At 34.7% G+C, this 14838-nt stretch overlaps 1 protein-coding gene across 18 annotated transcripts in view; it reads right to left on the bottom strand.

The window, feature by feature from the left end:
• The window catches only part of EXOC6 (exocyst complex component 6), a 193710-nt gene that overhangs the window by 110210 nt on the left and 68662 nt on the right, over nucleotides 1-14838 (bottom strand). For all 18 annotated transcript variants that reach the window (XR_015155644.1, XR_015155645.1, XR_015155646.1 and 15 more), the window contains 5 exons: nucleotides 13297-13365; nucleotides 11552-11635; nucleotides 5455-5501; nucleotides 5214-5334; nucleotides 3653-3724 (listed from right to left, as the gene is read on the bottom strand). Coding sequence is in view for 15 of the 18 variants with exons in the window: in XM_086378605.1 (XP_086234731.1) it covers nucleotides 3653-3724; nucleotides 5214-5334; nucleotides 5455-5501; nucleotides 11552-11635; nucleotides 13297-13365 (393 nt within the window). In the remaining 3 variants the exon portion in view is untranslated. The remainder of the gene's footprint in view (nucleotides 1-3652; nucleotides 3725-5213; nucleotides 5335-5454; nucleotides 5502-11551; nucleotides 11636-13296; nucleotides 13366-14838) is intronic.

Here is a 14838-nt window from a genome sequence, read left to right as displayed (position 1 = left end):
CATCTGCTACTGCTGCTGCTGCTAAGTCGCTTCAGTCGTGTCTGACTCTGTGCGACCCCAGAGACGGCAGCCCACCAGGCTCCTCTGTCCCTGGGATTCTCCAGGCAAGAACACTGGAGTGGTTGCCATTTCCTTCTCCAATGCATGAAAGTGAAAAGTGAAAGTGAAGTCGCTCAGTTGTCTAAATGCCCCCAAAACAAATATCTAACCACTCATCAGATTCTTTTGATTTTACCTCCTTTACAAATTTCATTCAAATCTATCATTTTTCTCCATCATCTACTACCTTTCTTTCTTCAGAAATCTTTCCAGTACCACTGTTTTATTTTAGGTCCTTAACATCCCCTGCCTAGATCACTGTAAAAGCTTTCTAAACTGAAATTCCAACCATCTGTCTCTCTCAACTCACTCTATTGCCAATTCATAAAATTATCATCTAAAAGTGCAAAGCTGATCATACCATTCCCCTAGAGGAGGCTTACTAAAGCCTCACAAAACATGCCACAATCTGGCTAAAACTACCTAATCAGCTTTTATTACCACTCTCTACCCTTCTTTGCTTACATTTAAACATTACAATTTCTAACATCACAAAGCTGGTCAGCCAGTTTCATGCCCATCATACTATTTGTTGTCGTCATTCAGTTGCCAAGTCCTGTCCTACTCTTCGTGACCCTATGGACTGCAGCACACCAGGCTTCCCTATCCTTCACCATCTCTCGGAGTTTGCCTAAGTTCATGTCCACTGAATCAGTGATGTCATCCAACCATCTCATTCCCTGTCGCCCTCTTCTCCTTCTGCCTTCAATCCTTCCCAGCATCAGGGTCTTTTCCAATGAGTCAGCTGTTTGCATCAGGGGGCCAAAGTACACCATACTATACTATGGTGAGACAGTATAGTCAGTTACCTATAACTGACACACGCTATTTGCCTGTCATTAATGCCTCTTCCTTCATATCTACTTGCTGAACTCACATTTCCTTCAAAATCCAGCTCACATTTCAACTTTCCGTATAACCCTTCCCAACTCCTGGAATCAAAGTTATCATTCTATCTTCCAAGAGCCCAAAGTTCTTTAATATATTACTAAATTAGTATGTCTTATTATACATCTTATTTGTTTACAACTGAATTTCTTAAATCCAAGAATCTTTATGTCCCTATTGTTATACTGATTTATATATCTATATTATCTAGCTGTTAGCACATAGCAGGTGCTCAAAAAAGGTTAATGAATGAATTGATAAATGCTTGCTTTTCATTTGCTTAATAGGCAATAAGCAGAACTATGAACATGCTATGTTGTGTTTTGATTTTTCACTTTATTGTTTAGTTAGCTTTGTTTTAGGTGATGAAATAGTAACATTTTAAAAAGAAAAATTCCCTTAGGATGGTAAAGTACCAATTTTTAAAATGAACTATTGTGCAATATGCTTTAAGATTAATTAGAAAAGATCATTCTTAATTCTCTCAACTTTTCAATTACTAAGTAAAACTTAAAAAGCCAGCATTTATTTAATTCAATGTAAGATCTACCTAATAATCAGCTTGTCAATTTACAGCAAAATGAAAATATGGCACGATTTCTAAATAAGCAAGAACTGATTTGTTTTCCTCAACTTTATTTCAAAGCAGTAAGATCAGAAAGGTATATTTACAATCCATCAATGTTACTTTTTGAATGCCTCTGTAACCTGAATATTGCCTACTACTCTTTGATTCTCTGCAGAGTTCCTTGGAACCATACCAAATACTTAATCTAAAACTGAAATCTACAGTTGTACTCAAAATGCCAATTCAAGAACAGTCTGTACGGTTTTTAAAAGAGAGATAAAGAGTTTACACCAGAATATAAATCAATGCTGCTACTGATATCAATCAATGCTGCTATTGTTATCAAAAACAAAAACCAACTGAGCTAAATTTTGTACTTTAGTGACGTAGTTGATCTACATTCTGACAGAAATTTCTTTTCATTATTGATCCATAACAAACAATTTGTTGACCTGGGGTCCCCAGACCATATTTTGAGTAGCAATGCTTTGAGTAAATAAGGACAGCAAAACTCCAAGTTACTTAAAAATAGTCCCCAAATATTAAGGCAGTCTTTAATAAAACTTACTAAAGTTTTTTTGCAGAGAGATCAGTATTACAGGTACATTAGTCACAAAATTTATGAAAGAAAAAAAGTCCCAAATTATTCTGGTTTTATAAGCTGTAAAAACTAATGAAGATATAAGGCAATAAAATAATTTACTAAATGAGCTTGTGATATTATCTCCTTAGGTTTAAGAATAAAATAGATAACTATTATTCTAGGATGGACTCCTGTGATAAAACAAATAGTTTAGCATTTCCTAAAAGTAAAGGTCACTCAGTTGTATCCAACTCTTTGCGACCCCATGGATTATACAGTCCATGGAATTCTCCAGGACAGCATACTGGAGTGGGTAGCCTTTCCCTTCTCCATGGGGATCTTCCTAACCCAGGGATCGAACCCAAGTCTCCCACATTACAGGCAGATTCTTTACCAACTAAGGCACAAGGGAAGCCCCAGCATTTCCTAAAGCACTTTATATGAACCTCTACATCGAAAAGATACTCTAAGGGAAAAAAAAAGATTTAAGAGTCAGATATGTTGGGAAAATGCTACATAATCACCTTACCTTTGGAAATGTATGCTATAAACTTGCTTCTAGCAGAAAAATCTCTTTTACTTCACTCCGCATTTTCTAAACATTTTTGACCATACAACTAGTATCACACTTTGGAAAATGTTGGTCTATATTTCACAAAAAGTTATTCCAGCTGTAACAATCCCATAAATTTAAGCATGGTTGAAAACTTATCAACCAATCAAACATCTATCAATCAATCAAACATCAAAAATCCCATAAGTTTAAGCATGAAAACTTCATCAATTCTTTATTATCTGTGATCAAAAATCAGGGACAAGTTCAAAACTTTGATATTGATAACCACAAAGACAATGAGTTTTCAGACAATTCAGTTTTAATCTTATGTTAAAAAGAAAAAAACTCCAAAATGCAAAGTAAAGTGATCTGCTTACAGTCATAGCACACTTGAAATTAGGAAGGAAATGAGTACATACAGCTTTCAAACTAGCGTTTATTTTCATATATCGCATCACATTTAAAACTCAAAACAATTCTGAAAACTAGTAATTAATAAATTCACTTTCACAAATGAGGATCTGAAGTTCAGAAAACTTGTAAACATACAATCAGTCAACAGCAAAAGCTGAACATAAACTCGGGTCTTTGTGATTCCACAGCGCACGTTCACTCTCCTCAGGCAGAACTTTAATATTCTAATTTCTAGTTCAGGGTTTTTCCCATTACATTTGTACTTTTTTTTAACTGCAAAAATACTATATCTACTCCAACAGAATGACCAATATTTTAAAAGATGGTAATATTCCCTGATCTCTGTCCAAGCTTCATAATCAGGAAAGCAGTAGTATGAAAAGTTCTAAGTGATAGGAGAATATCAATACATAAGTAAACATTTGATTATTGCTAATTTACTACCATTAAGCCACAATACAAGAAATGAGTATGGTCTACACTATATTTTGAATAGTTTTATGTGCTCAAATAGCCATTAACTGAATATCAGATTATCACCCACCTGTAGAGTATCTGCAAATATTACAATGAGATTCTTCAGCTCCAGAACAAGATCAGGATCGGTGCAATAAGACTGGGAGAATGAAGGGTAAGTGGGGGTAGAAACACAAACAAACACACACACACACACACCAGAGTCACTTGGTTAAAAATTAAGAAATAAAACTTGAAAATTTTTCCTTAAATTTGCTTGACTTACAATAAATTTCAAGTCTTGATTATCAGATTCACATTTGACTTCCTCTATTCACTAAAAAATTATTAGGGAAAGATCATGACATGACAAACCACTTTAGGTACTATATGAAAAGAAATTTTCCTGAAATTTGCACACACTTACTTTGGTCAAAGCAATGATGCTTGTATTTCCAAAAAAGTCTTTAGATTTTAAAGAACTAGTTATTTCAAATTGAAAAAATGGTTTATATTTCTACTTTTCAATTATTTATTTATTCTATTATAAAAGAGATGCAATCAATTATATTTTTCTAAGTGACAATTTAAGTATTTTCTTAGTAATCCATCAAAGGAAAATAATTAATTTCAAAAGGATAGTGAAATTCACTTGTGCTCCCTTAATAGCATTTAGTAAGATTGTAAATATGATATATTGCATTTAATATAATATGATTTCATACACGATGTCATGAAATCAATAGGGAGCATACTACAATATTACATATTCTTAGCTGGTCAGAATATAAACCATGATAAAATATAATGTTCTTTATTATATATAATAGAAAAAGTTGTAGTTCATTGGACAAATAGTGTACCCAGAATCTATGTCCCTGATAAGTAAAAATAAAATGTATTTATAATCTAAGTATCACTTAAATTAATAATCTTTCTTCAAAATATTTTCAATCTCTATTCTCAATAACAAAATTTTAAATAATAGATTATAAAATTTTAAGTTTGGGGAAATTTTACTGAAGGCAAACTTCCAAAACTATCTTAAGAAAAAGTGCACACTAAGAAATTATTAATTTCATTAGTCCTTATAACATAATTTTTACTTCCACAAAAGGCATATTATAAAAATATTTTATCATTTTACCCTTCTTCATAAAAAAGTTTTCATTACCTAAAGACTCACTACTCCAAATGAGTTTAAATTTTGACAACTGCACATTATTTTTAGGACATTTATAAGTGTACTACTGCAAATAAGCTATAAACATTCAAGAACAAGTTCTATTGAGTTTTAATGGTGGAGTTTATTTTGGAAACAAAGAATGTGGAATGATAATTAAAAACCCTTTCTTCATGGTGCTTTTCAGTGATCTAATGAAGAGGTCAGTTGAGACTAATGAGAACAGCATAATTCTCCATCTTCTATAATGCTGGACTGAAAGTGTCTTCAGAAGCCCCAGTCAGTTGCAAAATCACAGCTCAATATTACCACACAAACAAAAGCCTAACATTACTGCCTCCAAATCTGACAATTTTCAAAAAAATGTAGAACTAATGAAGGTACAACTTTCTTTTGACACTATCCAATTCATAAGTTCTTGAAGTAACTGAATTAAAAATTTAGTAACATAAATTATCTAACTTACTGAATGAGCTCTAAGGACAGCAATTATCTTTGAGAGGGCCATGTTCCAAAGTTCATCAGTGTATGCCCTGGTTACTAATCCTTGGGTCACATGTAAAATGTGATCTTCCACCACAAAGAACCTAAAAACAGCAATTGCAAAATAACGAGTTGAAACAAAATTCAAACCTAAATAGAAAATAATTAGTTTTGACATTTAACACAGTATCAAAATAATATTTGTTGCCATATTAGATACATACCCTACAATTTGAGTGAAATATCTTCTATAGCCATCAACTGTTTCATGCTGTAAATGAAAAATAAAAATCAATTTAAAACAATAGATATCAGTAACATAAAAGTAGCTGCAAATCAGTACAACATTTGTTAACAAATATTTATTGAGAGTCTACTATAAGCGTATATTTTAAGGCACAAGGGATACACTGGTAAATAACAAAAAGTCCTTACCCTCATGGAATTTGCATTCAAAAAGAGACAAAATAAGCAAATTAAAAAGTCAGAACCTTCGTCTCAGTAAGCTAATTCAATCCACTATCATCTCTCACTAGTCCTATTACATCATTCTCCTACCTAGCCTTCCAAGCTTTCAGGCTTGTTTCCTCAGTCTATTCTCCAGACAGCTGCCAGAACAATACTTTTCAAAATTAATCAAATAAATACATCGTTTCCTAAACACCTTCTAATGATTTTTTTATCTGATTCATAATAAAAGTCAAATTCCTCTGAAATGGTCTACAATTTCCTATTGTTCATAATTTTAACAAAAAGAAAATATTTGATTATTTGAATTTTGTAAGAGCTTATTACATAAAATATTTCAATTAAGTTCAAATATTGTATTTTATTTCATGAAAGTGATCAAAATTTTAAAACATCTGGATTTTTTTTCAGGGAGGAGGCTGTTATTACACTTTTGGCTTAAAAATACTATGATCAGGGAATAGAGTCTACATGACACAAAAGTTGGATATGTCTTGATACCTGCTTTATAACATAGTATGTTGTCACATTTTACAGTGCTCAATATGTACTCTTAAAAAGTGTTTTTACAGGTGTGAAACAGAATTCTTTTTTTTTTTTTTGGCTGTGCTGCATGGCTTCTGGGATCTTAGTTCCTCAATCAGGGATCAAACTGGGCCCATGGCAGTGAAAGTACTGAGTCTTAACCACCGGACCACCAGTCTATTCAGTTCAGTTCAGGTCAGTCACTCAGTCAGGTCCAACTCTTTGCGACCCCATGAACAGCAGCATGTCAGGCCTCCCTGTCCATCACCAACTCCCAGAGTTCACCCAAACTCGTGTCCATTGAGTCGGTGATGCCATCCAACCATCTCATCCTCTGTCATCCCCTTCGCCTCCTGCCCTTAATCTTTCCCAGCATCAGGGTCTTTTCAAATGAGTCACCTCTTAGCATGAGGTGGCCAAAGTACTGGAGCTTCAGCTTCAACATCAGTCCTTCCAATGAACACCCAGGCCTGATCTCCTTTAGGATGGACTAGTTGGATCTCCTTGTGGTCCAAGGGACTCTCAAGAGTCTTCTCCAACACCACAGTTCAAAAGCATCAATTCTTCTGCACTCAGCTTTCTTTTTTTTTGTTGTTTTTAATTTTATTTTTAAACTTTACATAATTGTATTAGTTTTGCCAAATATCAAAATGAATCCGCCACAGGTATACATGTGTTCCCCATCCTGAACCCTCCTCCCTCCTTCCTCCCCATACCATCCCTCTGGGTCGTCCCAGTGCACTAGCCCTAAGCATCCAGTATCGTGCATCGAACCTGGACTGGCAACTCGTTTCTTACATGATATTTTACATGTTTCAGCTTTCTTTATAGTCCAACTCTCACATCCATACATGACCACTGGAAAAACCACAGCCTTGACTAGACGGCCCTTTGTAGACAAAGTAATGTCTCTGCTTTTGAATACGCTGTCTAGATTGGTCATAACTTTCCTTCCAAGGAGTAAGCGTCTTTTAATTTCATGGTTGCAATCACCATCTGCAGTGATTTTGGAGCCCAAAAAGATAAAGTCTGCCACTGTTTCCCCATCTATTTGCCATGAAGTGATGGGACCGGATGCCATGATCTTAGTTTCCTGAATGTTGAGCTTTAAGTCTATTAGATAAGCCTATTATTAAACATGTTCTGTATTCTTACTGCTATTCTGTCTAATGGCTTATAAGATACTGAAGCATCCACAATGCTTATGGATTTTTTAATTTACCCTTTTAGTTGCAGCAATTTTGCTTTAAATACTTTAAGTCAATGTTATCAAGTACTTATAGATTCAAATTAACATTTTTTATCAGCTCTAAGATGAATTTTTTATAACTTAAGCTTTTTAAATTATATTTAACTATATACTGTTTCTATTCTTCTAATTGTTACAGAAATTACATTATGCATACTTAAATAATCAAACTCTAAAATTAATTAATAATTTTATTCTTTTCTGGATAATTCCAAAACAGTTCAGTTTCAATAACTTCCTAATATTTATTCTATTCACCCTAATATTTATGCTATTGTTATTGTGCATTTTGACTCTATCTCGTTTTAAAGATAAGATTCTATCTTGTTTTAAATTCTATCCATAATACTGTATTAATATTATTTTCTATAGTCAACACAGGTTTATCCTCATGTTTATACTTTCTTTGCTATTCATTTCTTTTAGAATCTCATTTTTTCCATTTGGCATCACTTTCTTTTTGACTACAGTCTTTTCTTTCCTTCTAAGGGTATCTCGGTAACAAATTCTCCTCCTCTTTGTCTGAAAATGTCTTTGTCCTTGTTCCACTGAATAGAGAATCTCGGGTAGAAAGTTGTTTTCCTTCAGCATTGAAAATACTCCACTGTCTTGTTTACTTGAAAATAACCTCTTCTCTCTGGGTATTTTTAAGGTCTTCTCTTATCTTTGTTTTTAAAGTTAAATTTATTATTATAATTTACATAAAGCAAATTTTACATATGAGAGTCTAATGAGTTTCAACAAATATAGACATTTGTGAAACCACACCAAAATCAAGATAGAGAATATTTCTACCTCATAACAAAGTTCCCCTTATGCCCCTTTGTAGTGAATCACTCTGCCCAATCCCTAACCCTTCACCACTGATCCCATTCTATCTTATAGTTTTGCCTTTTCAAAAATGTCATATAACACAAATTACACTATATGTAATTTTTTTGTATCTGAATTTTTTCACTTCCAGTAATGCTTTTAAAATTTATCCATGTCAAGAGGATCCTGAGATACACCAAATATGGACTGTGAACCAGGCAAATCAAAATGACTGGCCAAAGGAAACCCAGAAGAAATGCCTGATACAAGTGATTTCAATTGCCACGAGACAGTGACTCAGGGACCCTCTCTGTGAGCTCACCTGTGTATCTATCCACACATACTATACTCCTTTTCCTCCTAATAAACACTTTACTTGTTTAAAAAAAAAAAAGGATTTATCCATGTTATTGCATGTATCAGTTCCCTTTCTACTGCTAAGTATATAACATTCCATTATGTAGAGATACAACAATTTGTTTATCTATTCACTACCTCATAGACATTTGAAATGTTTCTAGTTTCTGGTATTTATGAATAAAGTTACTATGTTGCTAAGTCACGTCAGTCGTATCCGACTGTGCGACCCCACAGAAAGCAGCCCAACAGGCTCCCTCATCCCTGGGATTCTCCAGGCAAGAACACTGGAGTGGGTTGCCATTTCCTTCTCCAATGCGTGAAAGTGAAAAGTGAAAGTGAAGTCACTCAAGCAGCCCAACAGGCTCCTCCGTCCATGGGATTCTCCAGGCAAGAGTACTGGAGTGGGAATAAGCCACTATGTAGATACATTTTCAATTCTTATGGGTAAAAACTTAGGAGTGGGATTTCTGGGTCATATGATAAGTATTTGCTTAACATTATAACAAATTGTCTAACTATTTTCCAAATAGTTACAATTGGTACAACAGTCATATCTATCAGAAGCCTATGAGAGTTCAAGTTGCTCTCTGTGATATTGTCTAGATAATTTCTTCAGGTCAACTAAGAGAATTCATCAACTGTTAAAAGTTGTTCACAAAATTTTTCATTTTGGCTCATATATCTTTACTAGGTGTTCTACTTGATTTTTTTCACATTTTTTTGGTAATTTCTTTATAGTTTATGGCTCCCTATTGAGAAGGGCAAGCTTTTCTTTCTTTAAATATAATACTGTTATTTTATATAAAATACTGTTATTTTATATTCTATGCCTAATAACTCAAATATTGAAAGTCTTTTACAATTTATTTCTGTTGTCAATATTTCTAAAGATTCTCACTTGTTCAATAATTAGTTCTGAGTATGAGTTGTTAATTTTCCTATTGAAACTTTAACTGTGGATACTCTTAACTTGGTATGAAGGTTCAGAGAAGATCTGCATTTGCTTCTAACAGACACCTGGAGACAAGATCAAAATGGAACGACTTTAAATTTTCAGCCTGAGATTTTTTTGACGATCCAAGTAGAATGAAATTGGATTGCAAACACATGTTAAGAACTGCTTCTTATGAATTATTAGGGATTTTTTTCTTTGTTCACTCAGCACCAGGATTTGGGATAGGCAATTTTCTTTAGTATGTTTGGCAGAAGGACCTGAGAGATTTTGCAAGATGGCTTTCTCTCTAGGTCATTCCAATAATGAGCTATAATTCTTTGGAGTCTCAGCCTTGTAAAGGAGAGAATCTCTCATCACCTTCTTTGGGTGACTCTGGGCTTCTGCCTCTATACTTCTACATCCTTAAAACTCATGCTTTCCCATTTAGCAGATTCCCCTTAGGGAAAAAGCTACATTTAGTGCTTCATTGGGACTTTACCCCAGGGTTCAGTGGTAAAGAATCCACCTGCAATACAGGAACCACAGGAAACACAGATTCAATCCCTGGGTCTGGAAGATCCCCTGGAGGAGGGCATGGCAACCAACTCCAGTGTTCTTGCCTTGGAGAACCCCATGGACCGAGGAGCCTGGCAGGCTGCAGTCCCTAGGGTCGCAAAGAGTCAGACATGACTGAAGTGACTTAGAACCCACGCACAGTGTTTCATTATGTCTGTCTGGATTTGTCTTCATTTAAGTTTTCCTATTTTGTTTATCAGAGAAGGCAATGGCACCCCACTCCAGTACTCTTGCCTGGAAAAATCCCATGGATGGAGGAGCCTGGTAGGCTGCAGTCCATGGGGTCGCTAAGAGTCGGGCACGACTGAGCAACTTCACTTTCACTTTTCACTTTCATGCACTGGAGAAGGAAATGGCAACCCACTCCAGTGTTCTTGCTTGGAGAATCCCAGGGACAGAGGAGCTTAGTGGGCTGCCATCTATATCTTACATTTAGGTGTACTGGGGTATAAGTTATATCAGTAAAGCTCTTTTTCATGTGCTGCTTCTATGAGCTTCCACAAATGTATCTAGTCACATACGTATCACCATAACCAACATATAGAACAGTTTCACATTGACTTAGTAGTTTTTTTACATTATGGATTATTTTATTTCATTTTTTCCTTATTTTTCTACAGCAAATATGTCACAATTTTATAGCCAAAAAATACATGTATTCTTAAGAATGACTGATAAAAATCCCGCAAACATAGCCCCTCCAGATTACTTATTTAGTCTCTGTCAGGACTATACTTTCCTATGTGATCCTCAGTGCATGTAAAAGAATTTAAGATTTTAAAAAAATGTTTTATCCAGCATCTTTAGTTGTTTTTTTCAGTAGACTACTTAATTAAGGTACTCAGTCTACCACTGAAGAAGGCAACAGCACCCCACTCCAGTACTCTTGCCTGGAAAATCCCCTGGACGGAGGAGCTTGGTAAGCTGCAGTCCATGGGGTCGCTAAGAGTCGGACACGACTGAGTGACTTTACTTTCACTTTTCACTTTCATGCATTAGAGAAGGAAATGGCAACCCACTCCAGTATTCTTGCCTGGGGAATCCCAGGGACAGAGGAGCCTAGTGGGCTGCCGTCTATGGGGTCCCACAGAGTCGGACACGACTGAAGCGACCTAGCAGCAGCAGCAGTCTACCATACTGTCAGAAACTAATTACCACTCCCTGACATTTCATATTTATTGACTTTTCTTATTTATTATAGTCTGTATTCCCTAATAGAATGTAAGCTCATGAGAGAAGGGACTCATCCATTTGAACTACTGTAACCTTCACACCTAAACCAATTACTGGAAGTGGTAGGTATTCAATAAATATTTTCAGTGGAATCCATGCTCTGAAGAAATTAAAGGGGTTAAAAACTGACAACATAATCAATTCAAAATTTCCATATACTTACCATATTTGACTGGGGTTGCAATACCAGTCTTGCCTGTTTCTTTCTTTGTTTTCGGTAATAATTTTCAAATGTTTCCTCATCACCCTAAAATAAAATCAGTAGAGTAATAAAAACACACATAACACAAACACATTTCTAAACAGATAACTTCTTTATTCCGTAAGGGTCATTTTTCAGTTTCTAACAACTAGAATTAAAAGCGGAATGGTATTTCACATTGAATACCAAGAACAAGATTTTGGCATTATAGTTCATAGGCAGTTACCTTGTTTGGAGTCATGACAATTAAGAAAACTAAAGCCAAGTTCCCACTCCAGTATTCTTGCCTGGAGAATCCCATGGACGGAGGAGGCTGGGGAGCTACAGTCCACAGGGTCGCAAAGAGTTGGACACGACTGAGCGACTTCACTCACTCAAAGCCAAATTCAAACAATTTGACAGTTGCCCAACTTATCACTTAGGCTTTATACATTTTTGACTGACCAAAGAAAATACGGCTGTCAGTGAAGGAAACTAAGTAGGAAAATTAGCTATCAAGTCTCAACTTCTGAACATGTTGTATAAGAACTACACATATCTCACCACAGGACAATATATTGTTTCTAACATGGTTTACCATTAATCTGCATCCAACAACAGCCAGGTATACATTATTCTTAAGTTTATATGGAACATTCTCCAAGATAGAGCATTGTGATGCCATAAAGACAAGCCTCAATAAATTTAAAAGGACTAGAATCATATAAAATATGATCTCTGATTTAATCAATGGGATTAAATTAGGAATCAGTAACAGAAGAACTTTAGGGAAATTCACCAACATGAAGATTAAACTCCATCTTGGTGTTTAGTTATTTAAGCTAAATTAGTTATTTAACTCCATTAAATAACTAGTGGGTTAAAGAAGAAATCATAGGAAATTAGAAAATACTTTGAGATAAATGGAAACAAAAACACAATACATCAAAACTCAGAGACTGCAGCTAAATCAGAGGTTAGGAGGAAATTTACAGCTTTAAATGTCTACGTTAAAAAAGAAGAGTAATTTCAATTAATATCTTAAACTTCTACCCACATGAAAGAAGTTGAACACAAAAGGCCACATATATGATGATTCCATTTATATGAAATACCCAGAATAGGCAAACTCACAGAGACAGAAAGTAAATTAGTGCTTGTTAGGGACTGAGGTGAGGGGAGAGTAAGGAGTGACTGCTAACACGTAAGGGATTTCCTTTTGTACTAATAAAATGTCCGGAAACTATTTGTAATGGTTGCACATCCATGTGAATATGCTAAAATCACTAAACTATATATCTTAGAAAGGTAAATGTTTTGGTATATGAATTATATTAAAATAAAAGGATAATTGTTCAACCAAAAATGAAAACAATGTAGTCTGGCATAACAGATACATAAGTAACATATTTAAAAGTAACTGTGATACAACTGTACAGAGCCAAGAAGGAAGAAATGGAAAGTTCTTTTAAGTATACATGAAAAGTATACTTCAAAGTACATCATAAGTTAAAGAAAGAAGTAAATGCCTCACATGCAGTGGATACTTCACAAATAAACACTGCATGTAGATTTGCAGCTCAATGAACTTGTAGTCAGCCTTTAGAAAAGCAGGCCTAAAATGCATACATGTCTTTTTAATTTAATAATATAAGTATATGCACCCACATGTGGGCCCACACACACATGTATACATACACATATACACGTATATAAAAGATACTTACCAGAACAGAATAAATATGCAAACATTGGTAAACAGGGGAAAAATCAACAAGATCTTGTACAGTTAAGACCTGAAAAAATAGAACAAATTTTTAAAATTATAGGTCAAACTACTAGTCTACTGTTGAATAATACAAAGTTAAAATTAGACAAGAAGATTCATAGATTTCATGTTATAACATTTAGCAACCATAAAAAGCATATAATAGAAACACAATGCCTTTTTATTATGTTTTGGCACCTGTTCATACCTTATTCTTTATATATTTATCATCATTGTTGATTATTTTAGGTTATAGGTCAATAAAGCAGGGAACCTATATATCTTTAACATGCTTAATAGATTATCAGAAAACTGCCATGGATAACTAGATATGTAACTACTGCTTCTGAAGAAGACAGTGCACAAATGTACAACTTAGTTACAGGTGAAGCTCCTTCCTTTATGCATCACTTAGCATTATTTCATCAAATTTAAGATATTATCACTTTTATTTTATGGAACACTAAAAAAGGAAAAAACACTACCACTTGAAACTATAATATCATCAATTTTAAGATGTATCCTGATTCTGAGACGTTAATATTTTTAAAGTACACTTTACAATGAAAGAAACAAAGTAACATAAAGTTTCCCAAACTTGTGAAATAAACTCTTTTTAAAGGAACACGTTTCTAGTCTTACAAATCCTCTGAGTGAACTTAAATTATTTTTATTACAGTTATTTATTTGTGAAAATGAAAGAAATAAAATGTAGCAATAATTAAATAGATCTGAAAGAACAGGGAAACAACCAAGTTTCTCTTAGAGTATGGATTACGGGAAGGGGAAGATGGCAATGCTTCCAACAGTTGAAAGATACACAAAACAGATCCAGGAAAATTGAGATACAAAGACTAGATGGTTCATTTTCACCATTCTGAATTTCAAGGGAGAAAAGACAGAGATTCTTTGAATATTGATTAAGAAGAACAAAAAAGCAGATTTTAAAAATGTTTATTTTATTCCAAGGGACCATTCAGGTCACATTAATTCCATATTAGAAAGACATTAAACCCTTTAAGGCAATTTATTTGTCTGTATATCAGACATCCACTATATATGTAAATATATGTATATACATACATACAAATATTAACATACATATACACACACACTCATAAATACATACAGATTCACTTATCCTCAAGGCATATAATGCAAATGTACACATTGAACACTCAGTGGTTCCCACAACCACAGAGAAGCCATGCTATGCTATGCTAAGTCGCTTTAGTCGTGTCCGACTCTGTGTGACCCCATAGACAGCAGCCCACCAGGCTCCCCCGTCCCTGGGATTCTCCAGGCAAGAACACTGGAGTCGGCTGCCATTTCCTTCTCCAATGCATGAAAGTGAAAAGTGAAAGTGAAGTTGCTCAGTCATGTCCGACTCTTAGCGACCCCATGGACTGCAGCCTACCAGGCTCCTCCATCCATGGAATTTTCCAGGCAAGAATACTGGAGTGGGGTGCCATTGCCTTCTCCGCAGAGAAGCCATGGACAC

Source organism: Bos grunniens, chromosome 26 (assembly GCF_055505025.1).
Source record: "Bos grunniens cultivar Pamir isolate PY7600 chromosome 26, Bosgru_T2T1.0, whole genome shotgun sequence".
NCBI classification, from domain to species: Eukaryota; Metazoa; Chordata; class Mammalia; order Artiodactyla; family Bovidae; genus Bos; species Bos grunniens.
Note: the sequence above shows the minus strand (reverse complement) of the source record. Positions and strands in the feature narration are given on the sequence as shown.